We start from the raw sequence: 22,427 nt of genomic DNA, 5'->3' as shown, positions 1-22,427 counted from the left end.
AATTTTCAGTGGGGATATTTAAAAAAAAAAAATTCAAAGAGCTTGAGTTGAAAATTTTCTTTTATCTCGAAGAATTATTTCCCTCATTTTTTTAATAAAGGGAAAGACTTTTTATTTATAGGGATTGATTGAGACTATCATATCTCTTCTTAATGCCATGTAACTTTATTTTATTTGTTGGTTTTTATTAATTGAATCGTATATTTATAACAAAATATTTTATATATTTCATTTTATATGTTAGTTTTTTATTGGTTAAAAAATATATAAAAATTATTTATTTTTTATATTATTCTATCATTTCATATAAAAATAAAATAAAATAACACAACAAATTCTAATCGATAGAAAGTAGTTGTTTCTATCCTCCCTCCAGTCGTTGTCATCACCAACACGCGGCTGATACATAGAAGCTTCAAAGTCTACATCAAGACAATGTCGGGTCTCTTAGAAGAAAAGAAGAAAGGCTCCTGCTTTGATTTTCTTTTCATCTCTGTTTTGCAGGTTCTATTTGAGATGAGCGTGAGATGCACTCGCGTTTCAAATCCAGCAATTAGCCGGCCTGCGTGTCTGTTCATGCGCTCCACCTGGTCCCACAGGAATACTGGTGTTTTCCCACCTGAAGGTCAATTTCCAACTCCAAATAAATATTTTTGTTACTCGTGTGTTTAAATTTGATGTGTATTGATTTTTTTTATTGTAAAAATATGAATATTTGTTTATAGTGATATTCTCATGTAGTGAAAAAATTAAATAGGTTAAAAAATTATAATATAAAAAATAAATAAAAATAAAAGTATCAAATTCTATTAAGAGTTTAAAACCCATGAAGCTAATAGTTGGGTCCAAAACACTACTTGCATTATCAATACAAGTTAAAAACCTTTTTTTTTCCATTATTTATATGGTTCTAATACATGTTCTTATAACTTTTATTTTCCAGGGATAAACATTATTTCTTACTAGTTTCCTTTTAAAATGATCAATATCCATGTCTTATAACAATAGGATAAAAACAAGTGGAGTAATTAAAAGCAATTAAAAATATAAAATCTAGACGAAACACACATAGTACATACAACATTTTGTATGGAAGGATATTGCAAGAATGATGTAATCTTTTACTAAAATATAATTAATTTTTTACTTGAATATCTGAAATCAATATTAACCTTCTGGTTTCTTGATTTTCTCTAATTATCAAATAAAAACTTTAATTTTTCATGATAAATATTTTTAACTCTTGTCTTGACTTCCACTGATATATTAAGTAAATCAACCTTCATATATTAAGTAATTGACCAAAGAAATCATGATGTTATAAACTATTAGTTATATATACCATGATAAATCTTTATATCTAACAAGTGATATTGTAGCATTAATATAAAGTTTTGATTCCCATCATAGCTTTCCTCATCACCAGTGTTCTAAATTTAATAAATGTATCATATATATTTTTATTTAAATTAATTTTTATATGCTTGTAACTGATTATAACTGACTGAAACAATTATGATTTTATAAATTCAATGACATATGAATTCTTATATATTTTATATCTTAGTTTTCTATATGGTGCGTGTATTTTTATCTCAAGATCTCCCGTTTAGTGGTCATGAATTTGCTACCTCCTTTATAAAATGGTCATGTTTGACCATCCATACAAAGGAATACATGGATAATAGTTGAAGCTGCCTTTCAAGTATCATGTTAAACTCACTCAATTCCTTACCAGGTTTTACCAATTCCATTTATCATCCAAACATTAATGACATTGAATCCCATCTATCATCCAAACATTAATGACACTCATTGAAAAAAAAAAATTCAACTCAATAATTTAAACGGGTAAATAAAATATTAAAATATAATTTATATTATTTTTTAATATACTTTTTCAAATAAAAAAAATTAGCCTTAAAATTTACACAATCCTATATTATATTATACTTTATTTTTATCAAATAAATGAAAACAGTAAGATTTGAACTTATAATCATTAAAACTTTAATATTATATTAAAAAATTAATTTAATAAAAAAACTTAAATTTTTAGATAAGTTTATGAAAACTAATTTATATTATTCTTTATAGAACTAAAACTAGGAATGACATGAATACTTAAATCAAATCTTTTTATATTGATACTCTATTTATTACTTACTAAGTAAAAAAATTTATAAATTATTAATTGGATTTTGAGTATCTATTATCTAATATTATTTAATAAAATATATATATATATATATATATATATATCACGTTATATTATAGTTAGTTTTGTATTGACAATATTTATATTACATCTATTATTTATTGAAAAAAATAAGTATTCAAAAAATTGGTATCTATATCCATCAGAGGCTCTGATTAAATCACCATCCCTGCGTGAAACTCTACAATCTTGTAATTTTTAATTTTTGGCTGTGAAAACAAGAGAGGAAGTGAAAGTGCTCTGTATTTCTTCGTCGGCGTCTGCAGTGGTAGAAATTAACAGAGGGTTCATATACGGGTACTACAGGAACAACGATGGAACCAACATATCTGATAAAAGCTTCCTTCTCTCTCTATTTTGTTTTTGTTTTTTAATAATCATCTGCCATTTCGGGTTCTGGAATTCTTAATTTATTGAATCCACTTGCGAAGAAGTTGTGCAGCAAAGATTTATTAATGCGAAGGTGATTGATTGGAAAATATTATCTAACAGTGGTCGAGAGATACACTATACGACAAATCCATGGCGACTACTCAAAGCCAAATTTGCAGACGTCGATAAAGCTTGAATTATCGAGGAGAAAAGATTCCCTTGTATCCATGAGCTCTTTTTTTCTTCTTAATTTTCCTGACAATTGTACGGAAATCTATGATTAATCTTTTGACTTCTCCTGAAGTTGGTGTTTGCCGTTATATTGACCAATGATTGGACTTTACGCCCTTTTCAGAGTTTCTTTCTCGGTTTAACACAGTAAAAAAAGAAAACGGAGAAAATAAACAAAATTCATAATTCCCATAACATTAACCTCTGTAATTTAACTCACGGACAGGTTTACACCATCCTTAAAGTATTTTATTTTTAAAGAATTTTTCGGACTCTGTTGTTTTCTTTCTTTGTTATGCTAAGATCTAAAAAAAGAAACTCTTCTTTTCACTCAAATTCTCATGTTGTTACTGGTAGCTTGGAGAATTGTTGGTTTTTGGGGGAAAAATTAATTTATATCAGCGTTTAATTTGCTTTACTGGTTGAAATATAAAAAATACTGACTCCGGGAAAAAAACCAAACAAGACTATGAAATTAAAAACATATTAATATAGATTCATAATTATTGATTAATATGGGCTCCCGAAGACATCACATCTAGCAACTAGATATGAAATTATTAAAAAAGAAAAAAAAATGACAATAAAGAGGGGAGGTCAGGAAACTAGTCTTATTTTTACTGACGGGATCCAAAAAATGTATTTTTAGAGAGTAGATGTTTAGAGATCAGAGAGAGACTAGGGTTTGATGAATATTAATATTTTTCCTTATTTATTTTTCTTTTCCTGCAATAATGATAGCGGCGTTGTGCTTTGACTTGTCCACGAGGAGTTTGTAATTTCTTTTTTCTTCTTATTGTGGTTAATTAAATGTCTAAACAATGATTCACAAAGAGGTCGTAGTTTTTAATTATCATTACAGGCTAATTAAGAATATATGGCTATGCGCGTGGTTCATTTTATATGGGATATCTCTTACAATTCTATTAATTATCCTGTTTTCTAAGAGAATAGTGCTAAATATTAGTTAAAAATAATCAGAAAAGACTTCAAGAATATACATAAATTATTAAAATAATGAAATTCACCATTTAATCTCACACTATCGATCCAACGACTCACAATCATAATCTTTATTAAGTCATTATTATTATTTTTCTTAATGTTTAGCATTTTTATTTTTAATTTAAAAATAATTTCCTTTAGTATCAACTTTATTCTTTTGTAAGTATGAAAGATTATTTGAGATGTCAATAAAGTGAGCATCACTATCATATGATTAATTAATTTATACACTTGGGATTTGGACGGTGGAGAGTTGTCGCTCTGATCTGGATAGAATTTACTAGTAAATATGTTGTCAACCTCATTCCCACTGATCTCTAACCTTCTTTTTCGTGCAAATTTACAGGCAAATCTGTTGTCAAATCTTGCGTTTTCTATCTAACCATTTTTCGCATAGCGTTTGGAGGTAACTTCATGCTTTGATTATCGTTTTATTTTATTTATATTATTTATATTCTAATTGCGGCAGAAGAACATGAAGTTTTTCTCGGTTGTTCATGGATGTAATGAAAAAGGAATCTTAATGCGGTATTTGGAGAGGGAATTACGTATCTAATAAGTTGCCTTTTAAAAAAATACTTTTGCTACATGAATATATAATATATGGGCAGAAAAATTAATTAAATTTTATTTTGGATTTATTTCTGAGAAGCAGAATCATGCAAATAATAATAATAATAAAATTCAGCCAGTTTTTTCACACTATTTTCTTCTCTTTCTTATTAAAAAGAAGGGACACATCGAAAGGGCAAAATGTACAGAATCAAATCGGAAATGAAAAGACAGCGGTGGCGAGGGCTAGAGCTAGCTGACGGAGATACAAATTCACTTGGGAATACCTCTCTCACAAGAGCTTAAAAGTGTTTCCAAATAATCAGCTCCTAGATCCTCCAACACCAACACTTCTTTTGTTGCTAACCCTTTCCCTTTCCTTTTACCACTCATTGGCTTTCTTTTGGAATGAGTCTTCTTCAGTGCCTCAGCCGGTGAGCACCAGTCTGTGAAACCACACTTTAACTCCTCGAGTGATTTTCTCACTTGCTCAATCGGAAAATTGAGGACAGCCTTAGAGCCCTGTAATGATAATGCTGCTTGGTCATAAGCTAGAGCAGCTGCTTCACCAGTATCAAATGTGCCAAGCCAAACTCGCGCTCCGTTCCTCGTGGAATCTCTTATTTCTGCCGCATATGTTCCCCAGGGCCGATTTCGGACCCCTCGGTAAGTCTTTTTCCTTGTCGGAATGTTTTTTTTGGCTTTTGGAGTGGCTTCCTGTTCCCTGATCTCTTTCGAGGAACTAAGCTGCGGTAAATCATTTTTGGCTATGTTTGGTGGAACATCCGAAGCAATACTATGGGTAGATGCTTTGGCTTCGGTGAGTGGAACGTCAGACGGAAGAGTCTCTTGATTCCCTTCAGAGTCATCTGAGTTGAATGGAGAGAAATCGTGAAGGTTAAAAGGAAGCTTATCCCATGATGGATCCAGAAGGCCGAAGGGAGGTGATGTTGAGAATTCTTGATTTGGATTGTTGAAGAAAGAATGATCCATCCTTCATATGTTGCAGGATACTGCAATTTCTTCTAGGCTGACCTATTTTGGCTTGCTACCATCTGAATAATATCTGCCCATGTATAAACACTCAACAAAGAAAGATTAAATTATTGAGTCTGCATTCAGAGAATGAAAAACAACAAAAACAAAAAAATACAGATTGAAATTGCCTTTTGCAATTGTAATGTGGACCCAATCATTAGTTGGAGACAGTTTTTTAATTACTTGAACTATTAATTATGATAGTGAAAACTAGTAGCGGATTAAGAGAAATTATTAAATCAGTAATTTCATTATTTCTTATTTTTTTTATTATATAATTATGGTTGTGCTTATCAAACGAAAAAGTACTGGACAAATTTAATAATTTACCAAAGTTTTATTAATCGAATAATGATCTTGGATGATGAAATAGATTTATCTAATTTTTTTCTTATGGTTTTTAGTCTTCTTATTCGGGGACCAAATGCTTTTCTTCGAGGCATATGGCTCTATGCATGCACTTCTTTTTTCTTATGGTTTTTAGTCTTCTTATTCGGGGACCAAATGCTTTTCTTCGAGGCATATGGCTCCATGCATGCACTTCTATATATATATATATATATATATATATATAGCAGGGACATCAACTTTCATCTAGTTAATTTACCATATACATAGGAGCGTATAAGCATATTATTTATTTGTTTGCTCGTCTAGACAATTTGGGCCCCGGAAACATGTGATTAGTACGCTCGGCAACTGTTTAGGATGGGGTCGATGCTCGGGGGTTGATGTCCCGACACAAGAAAAATCAACATACAATATCTACATTTTATTTGTTTATTTCTCCTAATAATTAATATTTAATATACATGTCCGTACATATGATGAAGCCTGGGGTCATCACTTTTCCCGTATTTTCTTCGTCAATTTATTAATGGCACCTTACCGGACCCCGGGGCCACACTAGCCAGACGGCGGTTCCTTGTTGTAGGGTATAAGATACCAATCTCCATCAAAATAATTATGCAAATAATTAAATTAAAAATAAAAGAAAAAAAAGTTTAAAGGGATAAGTTAAATCACACCCACATTTTACTGTTGACTTGCACAGTTAATTTATTGTTTCGCCCCTGCCTCACAAAAATATTTAGGTAATTCAATCTTTTTCTTAGGATACAAATTTATAAGGGACATATTTTTATTGCATAATAAAATAACTAAATTATTATAAACCTCTTGTATAAAACTAGTAAATTAGTGCTAAAAATAATATATTTCAATTAAAAAATAATAATTATTAATGTAAATTGTTATAGATGAGGAAAAAAGCTTTTAGTAATTTAAATAAAATTTTTAGATGAAATAAAATAATAAAATCAGTATGTAAAATATTAATTAGTAATAAATCATGCAAATTTTCTGATCATGTAAAATAATTATTTGAAGTGAAGGATTTTTATAATTTTAAAGTGAAATAATTAGAGAAAAGATGGAAGGGAACTCCAAAAAAATTAATGTGTGACTTTAAACTCAAATAATATTGATGTTTGTATAAGTTTCATATATGATCAGGGGAGGAAATCTGAAAAGAGATTTTTTTTTAATTATGATTAGTATTAAAGTTTTTAATCAATTAGTTTGAAAATCTTAATGATTTGAATAAATAAAATAATATATAAAAATTTAAATTTTTAGTGTTAAATTATTTATTATCCACTTTTACATTATTGAGCATATCTTTTAATATGGTAATTAGATCATGCTGATCTCCTAATGTATTATTCTATCTTAAATTAAAATTTTAAGTTAATCAGAGTTCAATAAAATTTTTTTAAGATATCAATAATTGAATATAATTATAAAAAATAACACATGGACTAAGTAAGTAGTGATATTTTTATAAATAAATGCAAACAACCTCCTTTCTTGTGAATTCTAGCAACTTTATTTAGATTTATCTATTTTTTAAAATATTTTTGTTTATTTATTTTTTTTAATTTGATCAATCTAATTGTAACCATTATTTTTTTTCTCAAAAAATTTCTTTGTCAATTCATGAATGTTTTTCCTTTTTTAAATATATTTACAGCATTTCAATATTGTTTTTTTACATAAAAAAACTAGCTTAAAGAAATACGGGCCACCTTGAAAAGTTTTTATATATATATTCTTACTTGAAAGGTTTTTTTTGGAAATGTACTGACTAGATAAGGCAACAGTCCTTAACTTGTTCGATTGTTCGAGATTATTTTGTTTTTCATTTTCACTTGTGACGAACAGGGTATAACGACTCCCACATTCAAAGCTATAAGCAAAGAAAAATTACATGAAAGAGACAAGCAACGTTCAGTCCAAAGGGGGTGGGGGAAAAGAACAAGAGCAACACAGAGAGACACTACTTGCTTGTGCATATGACGCCATATCTTGTTTACCTGGCTACCAAAACAGGGAGGGTGGAGGCCGCATTGTTTCATTTAGGTGCTGGAAGTGAACAATTAATGGGTGCAAAAAAAGAAAACCCTTTACATAGTTTTACTAATTTAGTGACAAGCCTCTATATATATACAACATCAGATCTTTGATTTTATGCAACATCAGATCTTTGATTTTATGCAACATCAGATCTTTGATTTTGACAGATAGTTAATAGCATGTTTATTTTTATATTTTAAAAATATTTTAAAAAAATTAATTTTTTTATGCTAAATAACAACCAAGTGAGAAAAGAGTTGCTGTAAACCGTCCATTTTAGATAAATGGCTAGCTTGAATCCACTTGTAGCTTAAAATCTAGAAAGGAACAAGATGGGTCGTAAAAAGGAATGGGATTTTTTATATGCTAATTTTGGAGTCGTTTTTCTGCAAACCGAGGAACAGAAGATAAAGCAACTGTCTTGTGCTGTTTTTGTTTTTCAACATTCCATCAATTTCCACTTTACAGAGAGGGTCTTGCTCGCATTAGAAATCTCGAGTAGATTAAGTAGTTGATACAAGACTCAATTTATCCTCTAATAAATGAAAAAGAAACTTTACAGAGAGTGTAGAAACAGGATGGACAACAAGAAAGGAAAGAAACTCTTGCTACGACATTACCCCTCTCCTCATCCGAGGGATGACAAGGAAAAAGAAAACAAGATCGAAGGCCCGCAAAAAGAAAAAAAGTAATGGATAAATAAAGGAATTAAGGAGATGAAAGCAGTCTGAATTCACCAGGAACTAGAGCTCTCACATGAATTCAGAAGCTCTTCAAGGTAGTCAGCTCCCAAATCCTCCAAAACCACCACATTTTGTTGTCTAGTATTAGCTACTTGATTCACTTTACTTTTCCTACTTGTTGATTTTCTTCTCACTGAGTGTCTCCTCTTAAGTGCCACCACAGGCGAACACCCATCTTCACATCTGTACTTCATGTCTTCAAGTGATTCTCTCACCATCTCCACAGAGAAATTTAGTACAGCCATCGAACCCCGCATGGAAAATGCTGCTTGATCATAAGCCAAAGCAGCCGCCTCTGCACTATCAAAGGTTCCTAGCCAAACCCGGACGCCATTTCTTGTAGAATCCCTTATCTCTGCAGCATATTTACCCCATGGCCGCCTCCTAACCCCTCTGTAGGATTTCTCTTTCTTTGGCTCCTCTTCTTTGGCATTTGAAGTCACTTCCTCTTCCTTAATTCCACTCGAGGAATTAGATTCCGAGGACTCCTTGGCACCATCGGCGCCTAAATCATTAAACAGTACCATCTCCCCTGTGTCACTGGTGTTAAAAGGAAGGGAACTGCTCTGAAAAAGAAGATCATCCCATGAAAATGAATCTAAAGAACCAAAAGAAGATTCAGGGGAGAGATCTGAATTTAGGTATTGATTATGGTAAAACAAAGAAGGTTCCATCTGGGATATTTGAGCGGACAACAAACCTTTGGTCTCTGACCTGTGGGTTTGGTTCTGCTTGTTCTTAAGTGGCGACTTGAAAATATTTGATCAGCTAACTAACCCTTTATATACCACCAAAAGAAGGAAAGGTTTTGAACAAGAAATAATTAAAAAAAAGGTTAAAAAATTGAAGTGATTGAATGAGCACCAGTCGATGATAAAGAGAGATATCGATAAGAGGGGATGCCCTCAGGTTTATGGTATTATTTAATTACAAGCAAGCAATGCTGTGCTAGGTTTGAGGTTGCGTTCTTGTTCTTTGTTATGGGGAAGGCTTGGCTATTTGTTTTAAAGGCACGTGCGTTTTGTGACGTACGGCGGCGGGATTGGTCCCACAATTGTCTATGCCTTGCAGATGTCACCATTGCCTTGTTGGCACATGTCTTACACGTGGCACCAATACTTCAATACAAAGTGGCAAGCTTTTGATTGTCACTGGAAGGTTTGGACAGTGTTGCTTGGCATTTACTGTTAAATGTTTTTAACTGCCTAGTGAATTTTGAGCTTCAAGTTGACACAGTTTTGAAGTGTATTTTATATGTGTTTTTGATTTGAAAAACATTAAACTGATAATTATTTAGTGATTTATGATAGATTTAATCTGTTGATATTAAAAATAAATAAATAAAATCTATTTAATATATTTTTAAATAAAAATTATTTTTGAGAAAATTATGCGTCATAATCTCAAAAACCTTTTAATTAGTTTTCTAGTGTGGGACGGTATAACAAAATAGAATTTACCATTGGGCGCTGATGATAGTATGTATATAACAATAGTAGTTTTCTAGCTCCTCGCACCTTGGATCAAATCGAGAGGCAATGCCATTGGATTGGATGGTGATATATACTCTCTCCAAAATAGTAGACACCAAGTTAGAAGTTCAAAGTCCTGTTTCATTTTCAGTATAAAGAACTCGTTAATCTGTTCTGTATTATTTCAAGCATAAGAAAATAAAAAAGAAGTCGAGGAAAATGGTTCTGGGTAATGTTTTGAAAGCTGCAGTGATTGTTTGTTCAAAATTCAAGACAATTGTTAGATTTTAGCTTACATCGTAGTTTGAATAGAAATCGTCGATGAAAAAAGTACTAATCGGTGTTTAGAACACTTATTCAACTAGCTAATTAGAATCTTTATTGAATTATAATAGGTCTAAACCTGTAATCTTTCAATATTTTTATATGTTGAATTTAAGTGAGTTGAATAATACACGAAAAAGAGAAGAATAATTAAAATTGGGTGTGTTTTTAGTTAGTTTTCAACAAAGTCACTGATCTTAAAGAAATGACGATGTTACAAGGGATTGACTCGTGACGAGAAGAATATTTATTTAACTTAAAGGTTTCAAATTCAAGACCAATTAATAAAAGCTGGAGTTTTTTTACATATTTATGTCGACTAAGTGATATATTTGCTATGAAGTCTCATCTTTTTAGTCTTGTCCAATGAATGTTAAAAGCATCTAAATCATTATACACTACTTTTTTGATGGTTTTTGGTGCCACATGAACCAACTTTCGTCCCCTGTCCAAGACAAAGTGAAAAAAAGTAGAAGAAAATGGAGTTCTGAGCCTTCATAATTAACTCGGGGATAATCAGATTTAAATCACACTAGTTTTAATCAATAAAACCACGCACCGCTTAATCACGGATGGTGATAAGAGAGTTCGTCACCCTAATACGGGTGAGGATTCATGTGAAATTAAGTTCTTGCGTGTTTAACATCAACTGGTAATTTTAGGCAAACCTCCACCTTTAATCGTTATCACTTAATGTAATGATGTGCACATGAAAGAAATAAAAGTCATGGTTTCTTGTGGCAAATTTGATTTGAAAAGCCTGGCAGAGGGGACAATTATATCAAATCCATAAAACATTTAACAGAGATGAAGCTGTTTGACAGCAACGTTGTCTAGATTCAGGCCCCCTGTCGTGGGATTGCTTGAAACCGTTCCAGGTCTTCAAGAAGACAAAAAATCTCCATGGAAATGCCTGAATTTTGAAAGTCCTCCGAAAAGAAAGGGTTGCTACAGGGTTGATGGCGACCATCACCTTATTTTTTTGCTGAAAATGTTTAGGGTTTAATTTTAAAAAATTATGTTTAATTTTTAAATCTTTTTGAAACTACACATGATGTATATTAAAGGAAAATTTTAAAAATAAAAAATATTTCCATATAAAAAATACTTTAAAAAATATATTTATCTAGAAAATTTAGTGATAAATAATAAATAACAGAAAGTTAGAGTTTTTATAGTTTTAGTTTTAAATCTAGAGAAAAAAAAAGTGTTTTCAACCTTTGATAGTTTTTAAATTATGGGAAAAAATTTCCGCTAAAAGGTTTTGAATAATCAATTACGGATTAAAAAAAAACTTCAAGGCCATTAATCAAATACAAACTTACATAAAAATACTAGAATTAAATAAAATTCTAAAATCTAACTAGCTAGAAAAAAATCTAGAAAAAAAAATCCTATGAGTTTAATTTGAGCATATGTACAAAACTGAAACTTATCAATACACTGTTCAAGTGAGAATAATATAAAATGTTAAAATTAATTTCTCGTTACTATTTTATTTTTATTTTTTAGATTAATGTGAATATCGGGTCAGTTTGTACACATCATAACTAATCCCACGGGCTCTAAAATTAACAACCATATAAGTTTTCGGTGACTATCATATAAGCAATTAAAAACTTGAACTTGAGATTATAAAAAAAACAAACCTCCTAATCTTAAATTTTTGTTACTTGGCTATCACTAGATAATTATTCCTCGTTATTACTTGATTTAGCAAGTGGGGAACCATCTATAAATGTTATTAATTCCTTCATTTTTTTTTTCTCTTCTTTTTTATGCAGAAATCTTGGAACCGAGAGTTTGTTGTTCATAATGAGGGTAGATTTTGGTCTCGTCCCTGTTCATATTTTCTTCCTGAGCTCTCGTTTATATCGATGTATTCCTTAATACCCAGCGCAAGTAAATATATAACCCCTGTCGTCCTCTTTACTCGTAATTCCAATGGAGCAAACATATTTCCAGCGCCTCTATATTTTACATTTGATCAAATAGAATTACTTACAAAATAATTTGATCAAATCCTTTTAAAAGCTATTCAAAACTTACCCAACTCTCTCTCAATGATGTGGCTCATCAATAACTTGTCTAGCGGGAATGTATCTAGAGGAAGGATGGCCATGGGACATGGTATTTGGTGTAGCCAATCGGAATATCTGGAAACCTAGAAATCAACGAGTGTTCGGTGGAACTGAAGACTACAACACCAGCCCTCTCGGACCAGCTACAAGGATGCTCCAAAAAATTCAGCGTGCGGCGGAATATGAGGACAAAACAGCCAAGAGAAGCAGACGTGAAGGTGTGGTGGGATGGAAGTTTATCCGATGGAATTGTAGGCGCTGGAGGACTGTTGAGGGATATAATGGGGAGCTGGATCAAGGGTGTTAAGCCCCAATTTTATTTTAAAAAAGAACAAAACTCTCCCAATGATGCAATAATCATTCGGAACAAATTAAATTTGATGATTTATGATGAATAAATCAATTTTATCGATCAACCAAAAAAAGAGTAAAAGCTAAATGATTTGTTGTATTTAAAACATAACAGTAACGGGTGGACTGGTATTAATAATCAATGAATTATAAATAATATCATCCAGAAAAAGCACAATCTCCTTTTTCTTCAACCGTTCTATCATGCCTCGATAATGATACCAAACCTTTTTTTTTTTAGTGTGTAACAAAAAAACCCTATATTTTTTAAAATTAAATAATGAACACCTCTCGAGATATCTAATTGTCAGACATGTTCGAGAACTGATAATATGGGTTAAGCTCAAGTTACTTATTTATCGAGTAAATTCGCGTGTTACATGATTAAATTAAATTTATAATTTTTATTTAAAATAATATTAACTTACTGTTTTAAAAATTCTTAATCTTAATGTATAGAGTCTAGTTTAACATGCTACCCCAGTTCCATCAAATCAATATAAAAAGATTTAAAAAATAAAAACTTGATTCAGTTCATATCTTAAATTATAGATTATTTTATTAATATTAAATATAATAATTATATTTTTGTCAAATTATTTTTTAATTCAATGATTTATCTGTTTATTTTTTAATTCCAAGTACGCGAGTTAATTAACAACTTTAAGCATGTGACTACATAATTAATAATACAATATAAAAACAAAGCAGGTAATGATTTTAAGAAATAAAAGTTAAATAATGTTCTTAAAATAATCATGGCAGCTCTTACAGTCGGCATCGTGGGCGGCATGTAATGTACCTCTGAGGGGGCCATAGCATCCATGGCACCCTAAGCTTTTTTCAGATAAGCGATATTATTAGTCCTTAAATGTTATTTATTTTTTCACTCTGACCCCTTAAGAATCATTTGTTTTGAAAACCATGCTTGGCATTCAAGTCCAGCTTTCTCCGTGCACATATTCACCTGTATATTTTTGTTAGCTTTAGGCAGCTGTGACGCCACAAATCTGGGTTTTACAAGGTAATTGGTCAATGTTTTTCTTCTGAAAAAAATAGGATGGTTGCTGTCCTTTTACGAGGTAAAGCTGGAAAACCTATCACGTGAGAGGGATAGACGGTCACGTGGAGCTCGAATGTGATAAAGTGGTCCTTATATTGCACATCTTTGGACTAGTCAATTAGTCATTTGTATATTGACAAAGCTGTAAGACATGCACTCACTTATCTTTGGTGCCTAACGATTCATAGTATATAGTCACTTCCCTTACAATAAAATCTATTTTTTTTTCAGCTGTCACCATTTCTTTTTCAAGCCCTCACTGATGACCATGAAATGCATAAATGAGCTATTGTGACGACTCTCGTCCGATTCAAGATTGCCGGTCGTCAGGAGCCGGCACCACAACCAACCGTCAATCCTTGGCTAAATTTGTAGAATTGTTTCTATATATATATATATATATATATATATCGTCAGAATGGTGCGGTCACTCTTGATCCACCACCAGAATTATTTGAATTTTGTGTTCTATTGTCTATTGACAACAACTTGTAAATATAATACACACAACTTGCTTGTGGTGCCAATATCAATGATAAGCCCTAGTTCTTTCGAAGCCATGCCACCATACCAATATTATTAAGGCTTTTAACCTCCTCCTTTAATTTTTTTTTTAAACAAAGATTGTCCATAATTAGTCTAACAATTACTAACCAGATTAACAAAATATCTGTGTAATTACTACTGAGTTGTTAATCTTTTGTGCCCTAATTTCGTATAGCAACCGAGAGAATACCAGCAAATTACAAAATCTGCTATACATTTATGCACCCCCTTGGTTAACACAGAAAAAGAGGAAAGTTTTTGGTGGTCACAAAGGGTAAGACAAATTAGGTGTGATTCTGTGTCCCATTTCACTATCTATCGGTCTAATAGCATTTGATGAGAGGTAATGTCGATTCCTTGCAACTTGTTTGGTGATGGGGCCATAGGGGAATATATTGCGAGCTTTTTTTCGAGGGAGGTGCATGAACCCGTATACTTTAACAAATCATCATTTAAAAAAATGTCCCACAAATATAACGTGAAAGAAGTGTGAGAATTTTGCATAATTTTCTTTGGAATGGAGGTTTGGTTGATTCACTGGTTTTGCTTCCTTCATCTCTACTTATATGCAACTTGATTTTTTGCCAAACCGTCGAAGCATTAACTATTCTCAGTCTTCTGGTGCGATTTAACTTTAAGCAAAGTCCATGCATGTATCTTCAATTATTTGGCATAATTGGCGAATCAAATGGAGGAAGAAGAGCTGACTATGTTAAAATATATATTATTTAAAGCGAGTTGAAACACAAATGGCAACTCAATCTTTATCCACTACGGAGGAATGAGTGAGTTGCATGTGTAGACTGCATATAAAGTAATTGATTTCTAGAAGTAATTTGCAGTAAACAAATACAAATGGTCGCAATCCTATTCCAAGTTGGATATCAATCTTGTTTACTAGATTTGCTCACCACCAATATTAATTACTATATGAGGGGCGGTGGGATAATATTTCGAGCACTTCCTTGGAAAGTAGAGGGAAATTTAGGCTTTAACTCGTGGATTTGCACAGTCCTGATTCAAAAAAGAGACTGGGGAGGGGGCAATTTTCCACCACACTTGCAAATCGCTTGTAAGAACCCCCACTATAAAGAATTAATATGCAAGACCGGTATGTGGAGATATTCCATGTCAAAACACTAGTTATACAATCCTCTTTTATCTTTCTTGTTAAATAATATTTATTTAATTTTATTTATTAAAAATATAATAGTATTTTTAATTTAACTTATATATAATTTTTTTATTTAAATTAACCCTAAACACTCATAATAAATATATTATTGAGAATTTTAGCCTTATTTTTCTATTTTATCTGAATTATTTCTACACTTCTAACATTGATGGAGATATCTCTATAAATTAAACTAGAAAAAAAAAGATTTATTGCAAGAATTGCAATTGGATATGGCTTATTAGTGTGTGTTTGGTATTGTAATAGATTTTTTGAATACAATTTGAAAAAAATAAGTTTAAAAAAATTATAAATTATAATATTTTTTAACCAAGATTCTAGAAAAGAGTTTTTAATAGAATCAAGCAAAATTGTTAAGTTTCCTCTTGATGAACACTTATCTTAATGTTTGGTTTTATTTGTGTTAGAACTGACTTGTAATCAAGCATAAAAAATTTCTTGAATATTCAACTAGGAAACAATTTTTTTTTTTTGTGTAAGATCAATTTCCAACAAAAAAAAATGCTTAAGTTCTCTAAATTCTTTCATTTGAAAACAAATTAACAAATTCTCCCTTGTTTGGAGAATTTTTGACTCATTGTCATCAATTATGATCAAACCATTCACATAAATTAGTATAATAGCTACCTTTTCTTCATTGACTTTTACAAACAAGCTAGAATTCATAAGTGCTACTAGATATCTTCATTGAATAAAGAATTCAACAATCTTACAATACCAAACTCTTGGTGCCTTTTTTAATATGTATAATGCCTTTCTCAATTTACACACATGCTTATGATTATCTTTATTCCAAAAACCTACTGGTTCACGTAAACTTCTTGATCCAACTTTTTATGAAGAAATGCATTATTTACATTTATTTGTCATAATTTTCAGTTCTTGTTTACTGCAAGTGTAAGTACAAATGGCACAATTGTGAGTTTTACTACTGGACTAGATATTTTATAATAGTCCAAACCAAACTATTATGAGAACCCGCGAGCCACCAAACAAGCTTTATACCTTTCAATCGATCTATCTTCTTGGCGCCTAATTTTGTAAACTCATTTATAAGATATCGGTTTTATATTTACTGGTTTTGACATGATATACCATGTTTGATTTTTTTCTCAAGCATTGACCTCTTTTTTCATTGCTTTAAACCATTCAGAGTCACGTGATGTTTTTTCAAATGTTTCAAGCTCCTTTTCATTTGGTTCTTTAATTAAGGCTATAATAACATACTTAAAGTTTGACTTATGAACTCTTGTTGATATTTTAAGATTTGTTTGTGGAGATGAGTCTTTTATTGTATAAGGTCAATCTACTTTTTATTGATAGACACTTATCTGCCAAGTATTTTGATCAACTATTTGCTTTTTAATAACATCAATGTATACTCCTTTAGGTTTTTATAAACTTGACTGAACCTGTATAGATTGTTTATCATTATGTTGTTGTAGCCTTTCTTCAAACTCTTTAGAATATATAATCATGCTTTTATTTAAAGACCATCAAGATGACATCATGAAATATTGCATCTCGTGATGTGCAACACTTTCTTGTCATAAAATAACAATATTTCCACCCTTTTCTTTGGCTATTATATCCCATAAATATACATTTAACAACTTTATTGTCAAATTTATTGCATAGATAGTTAGAGACAAATATATAACAAATACCAAAAAATAACTAACCATAGACTTTATATTCCACATTTTATGATAAGGTAATATAAACTCTAACCTCTTTTAAAGGAGTCTATTGATTATATAAGCAACAATTCTCATTGTTTCAGCCCAAAATATTTTTGGTACATTCTTTTCATATAACATGCTCTGATAAATGTCTACAAGATGTCAACATTTCTCCTCAACCACTCTATTTTATTGTGGTGTGTTTGCACAAGTGTACTAATGACATATATAAAATTCTTATAGGTACTAAGAAAATTCATCTGAACTATATTTTTCCTAATTGCTAACACTTAAATAGTGAATCTTTCTCTCTACTTCTCCATCAACTAATTGTTTAAACTTTTTAAACTTTTTTAGTGTATTTGATTTTTCTTTCATAAAAAAACCCACACAAACCTTTAAAAATCATCAATAAATGTCACCATATACCATATCCTTCTAGTTGATGATTGCTTGAAAAACTATATATATATATTTTATATAAAGTACACACCTCCATAAATATCTTATAACTTAGATATTATGATATATTTTTAGTAAATACTTTAGATATTTCTTAAAATATTTATCTTGTGAAAGTCTATATAAACAAAGTTTTATCTTTCTAGATTCAAGGTATGTCAGAACTCATCTCTCAAGATAATATAAGTTTAAAAGGACATAAGTTTGATACAAGACTTATGTAAAGAAGGCTTAAGAAACCTTCAATTCTAAAGAATATTTATTCTTTCTATTGGTCAAAATCGCAAGTGCACGAATTGTAACAAGTAATAAAGTGATGAATAGAGCATTATCTCAAGAAGATTTATAAAAATTACTAATAACTATCAAAATCTCTTAAATTGTGATTTGTTTGAAAATCAAATGAGATAGTTCACTAAACAAAAAAAAATCAATTAATTAAGTAGTATTGAATTCAATTTTAATAGATCCTAAGATTTTTGACTTACCTTAACTATTTCTATGTGAATTTTCTTGATTGAATTATTTGCTTTTATTGTTGATAATCAGGTTTTATTAATTTAATCACTAATCTTTCTTGAGTATTAATGAAATATTTTAACAAGCAAACTTCATATATATCTATGAAAAACTTCAAACTTATCAAAATTTATTAAGTATCATAAAACCTATAAAAATTATATAAGTTTCATAAATATCTTTATTTTATAGATGTCTTAAGGTATTTTAAACAATAGCTGAGACAGTTATCACTTTTCAGTATTAAATTAAATCTCAAATCATGCAAATATTGGCCAAATGTACACAAGCATTAAGTATAAAATGAAACACTCAACAAGTAGTGGATTAATTCAATCAAAGAAATTATTCACATATTCATAACTAGGTTACATAAAAAATCCCAGAATATAAAATTACTCCATAGCTAAATTAATGAGAAACCAACTTGATACAATGAACATTACTCAAGATTGGAGAATAACATGAGAAAAGTTGGACATCTTGAAGTCTACTGGTACCTTTTCTTTTTCTGTTTTGTTCTATTCGTCTTTTTTTTGGTACTGTCTCCGATCATTTATGGTGTGAGCTATTACCTAAAGAGGTATATATATTATGGCTTTATTCTCCAAAGGATAGGAAGTTAGTCTCCTTCTTTGTCTCGGATTCTTTCCCTTTCTAATATTGAGGGTCAAATTTAGAGAATAAAACATGCAAATTAAAACTTTTGTATTTCAAGAAAAATTGTGAAAAATCAAATCTTTTTTCCAACTAAACTAATCTTGCAACTTTTAGATCTTTGTAACTCGATATATGGGTCAAAAATCGAGATAGTGTATGGGTCACAAGAATATTAGGTTTGATTTGGACTCTATCTTTAACTCGTTTTTTGAGTTTCAAAATAACAATTAGTGCTCAACTTTAATTCTAGATTCGATCTACTCTAGTGATTTAGTACATGAAAAACAACTTCAATCCCTAATAAGTCAATAGTCTTTAAAGGCATCTAAAAATCCTGAGTTAACTTATGCACTCACATGAAACAATTCAAAATAGAACAAGAATAATTGAAAATACATAAACAATAAATTTCTCTACAACTCTCTATCACTTGAACAAACATTATATTAACTTTCAGTATTTTTCTTACAGATCGCGGACCACCAAATCTCCCAGATTTAGTTTTATTAGCCTATAAAAATCACCCCAATCTTTCTGCCGCGAATTTTTCCAGTTTCATCACTATATGTCGGCAAAGAATTACTTCCAAAAAGGTCGACACCATGGTGACGACAGACTCCTTACAACCACTTGCTCTAAACAACATAGTCAATTCAATGCCCTAGCAATGGATTAGGAAAATATCAACATTACTCATTAGTCACGTTGGCAGTTATTGAAACATTAATTAATCTATCAAATGACCAGCTGTCTGCGACTTAGCTTGCAAAGCTTGTTTGTAAAATAGAGTTCTTGGACAAAGTGCTTTTCAAGGAAGAGGAGAAAAGGGATGGGAAAGACAAAGATGAGGCAATAGAATTAAGAACCATATATAGCAACATTATTTTTGTCAAATGTAATGGAAGAGTATGATTTTGAAAATCTTGGTTCAGATATAGTTTTTTAAGCTATCAATTGATCAGCTGACTCATATTTAACCTGAAAGAATCATACTTTATGCCTTTTTTTTTTTGTGGGGACAACAAGATCAGGTTTGGTTTAATTGGGGTAAGCCATTTGTTTTTAAGAGCTCCTGCGATATGGCGAAGTGCATGCACACTCCCATTGTTAATTTATAAAAGCTACTGCGATATGGCTAAGTACATGCACACTCCCGAGGCAATCTTAGCTAGTAATAATTAAACAGGAGGATTAAACAAAGAATTTATGGAGTCTTTTTGGAGTTTCCAATTAGGGATTCAGAGAACTTGCCGAGAAATATCTTCTGCTGTCTTTTTCTTTCTCCATTCTCCTCCTCTGACCTTCGTTCAATTGTATTAAATTAATTCTGGGATTTATATTAGCGTTAGTAGGGTATGCAAAGCCGCTCTTTCTTGGAAGTTTCTCAAAATAAAGACATTGCTTCTGCTACAAACAGAGAGTCCGAGGTTTTTGGTCAAGGAAATCGAAATGGACCTTCGATTCGAAGGTCTGGTAGAGGGCCCACTTTCCTATTTGCTTAATGCATTATCATCGTCATCAAGTTAATTTGTCGTCTAGTCTCTCTCTTAGAGTCAGCAAATACGGAATGCGAATTGACATTTGAATTTTGAAAGAATCATAAAAAAAATAAAAATGAGTATCTCTTTACATCACAGTTTTTTTCTTTAATAATACCTTACATTGCAAGATTTTTTTAGGCCACAAACATTGCAATCACAAGATATATTTACAATCCAAAATGTTATTTTAAAAAGCTAAATTAATAAAATAACATTTTAAATAGTATAAATATAGCTTATCTTATTATATCTATTCCAGTGAAAAAAAGCCATTTGAAGAGCCATTTATATTGGAGTGAAAAAAATAAGTGTTTTATTATTTCTTAATATATTTAATGTTATTTTTTTTCCACATGTCTACATTTAATTGGTCTATTTTTTTAGTGGTCCCACTTTGTTGGTTTTGGCTATTTAAAGAGATATGTAGAAATAACATTTGTGGAAGAAAAAAAGCATTTTAGCATTTTGTTTGGCTTCTCCTTTGGTGTATGTAAAACAAGCAAAGAAAAGTCAAAATATTAATTTTTTATTTTTGGCTATCCATTTGGCTTCTCCATTGGAGATGCTCTAAGAAGATTAACCGAATATTTGGAATGGTAAAAATAATATTTTTTATTTTAAAAAATTTATTTTTAATATTAACACAGTAAAATAATTTAAAAAACTAAAAGAATAATTTGCAATAAAAAAATTTATTTATTTTTTAAATTTCAGTTGAAACACGAGACCAAACACCCTTTAAAATCCTATAAAGTGATAACATATTAATTCATATCAATTTATAAAAGAAAAAAATCATTATTTACACTGCTTCCAGCAACGAGAAAATATGATAAACATGTTAATGGATTCTTTTCAATATAAAAAGTTTATCTCAGGTGTTTTTTTAATACAAACTTTGTAATGACATGATCGTTCGAATCGTATCCTTTTTCCTTCATCTCTACTTATATGAAACTCAATAGAACTCACAATAAGGGGTTGACAATAAAACATTCAGTTTGTGGGAGAAAGTGTCGATAGTGTAGTGAGAAGTTTCGGTGATTTGCAGACTGTCCAGATCACGAGTGATGGGTTGTCAAATGTGGGGCATAACTTGAAATTCTCTTCGTAGTCACCAAATGCTTAGGAACATAAAAGATTCTACCCAACACTTGTACAAGGCCATTAAGTTCTTGGAGAACATGGTGAAATGTCCAGAAATATAGGAATTACAGCTTTGTTTTGTAACTTTCACAAAATTGTCCATAAATAAGCTCGAAAGCTTTTGTTGTGTGGCATGCAAGCTTGATGATAGTTTTGTGCATAAGAGACACATACAGATTTGTATATATACCTTTGTTTATAGTTAATAAAAGACTGGGAAAGCGTTGTTTAAATCTTATTGTGTACCTTAGTTGCTTGGGACACTCCGTTTACTTGCGACGAATTTAGTGTGAGAATCTTTTAGGGTAAGCAGAACACAATGTTTTAGGAAAATACAAGCGAAAAGGTGAGGTTGACATCAAGCCCTCCTGATCTTTATATGGGCAGATGCCCAGTTTTATAGTAAAGCTCAAGAACTTTATCTGGTATGTGGTTGACATTTGTCCCATATCATAATTAATAAAAATTGAAGCAAATTGCATGTTTAATTTGAAGCTTACAGGGAGAAGAGAATATTTAAGATTAATATTATTTTAAAAAAAGAAGAAGGGGAAATGCAGTCATTTAGATTTAAACTAAAAATCTTAGTCTTAGGGACACTTATGTGGAGGCACTAAATTTACTTTACAAATGAGGATAACTGGATTTATAGGTTTTTTTATTTTTATTTTTAGAAGCATTCCAGAAGGCCTAAACCCATATAATTGTGATTGCAGTATGGGGCCTGGTTACAAAAAGAACTCGGCCCAGGAGTATAAGGGAATAAAGCCTAAACTAAGCCCAAAAAGGGAAGTCAAGCCCAGTCAATATC

General features: G+C 30.7%; 2 protein-coding genes across 2 annotated transcripts; both read right to left on the bottom strand.

The window, feature by feature from the left end:
- Nucleotides 1-4,498: 4,498 nt before the first annotated feature.
- On the bottom strand, nt 4,499-5,669 carry LOC105128708 (ethylene-responsive transcription factor 1B-like). Its single transcript, XM_011030494.1, has one exon. It carries the CDS (start codon nt 5,369-5,371, stop codon nt 4,652-4,654), a length of 720 nt encoding a protein of 239 aa, XP_011028796.1. The 5' UTR covers nt 5,372-5,669; the 3' UTR covers nt 4,499-4,651.
- Nucleotides 5,670-8,234: 2,565 nt separating this feature from the next.
- On the bottom strand, nt 8,235-9,526 carry LOC105128707 (ethylene-responsive transcription factor 1B-like). Its single transcript, XM_011030493.1, has one exon. The coding sequence runs from the start codon at nt 9,246-9,248 to the stop codon at nt 8,565-8,567; it is 684 nt and encodes a 227-aa protein (XP_011028795.1). The 5' UTR covers nt 9,249-9,526; the 3' UTR covers nt 8,235-8,564.
- Nucleotides 9,527-22,427: the final 12,901 nt, after the last annotated feature.

Source organism: Populus euphratica, unplaced genomic scaffold (assembly GCF_000495115.2).
Source record: "Populus euphratica unplaced genomic scaffold, PopEup_1.0 scaffold11.1, whole genome shotgun sequence".
NCBI lineage: Eukaryota > Viridiplantae > Streptophyta > Magnoliopsida > Malpighiales > Salicaceae > Populus > Populus euphratica.
Note: the sequence above shows the minus strand (reverse complement) of the source record. Positions and strands in the feature narration are given on the sequence as shown.

What these genes read in the sequence shown, in the direction of transcription:
- LOC105128708 (XM_011030494.1), bottom strand. Translation starts at nt 5,371, where the DNA reads ATGGATCATTCTTTCTTCAACAATCCAAATCAAGAATTCTCAACATCA.
- LOC105128707 (XM_011030493.1), bottom strand. Translation starts at nt 9,248, where the DNA reads ATGGAACCTTCTTTGTTTTACCATAATCAATACCTAAATTCAGATCTC.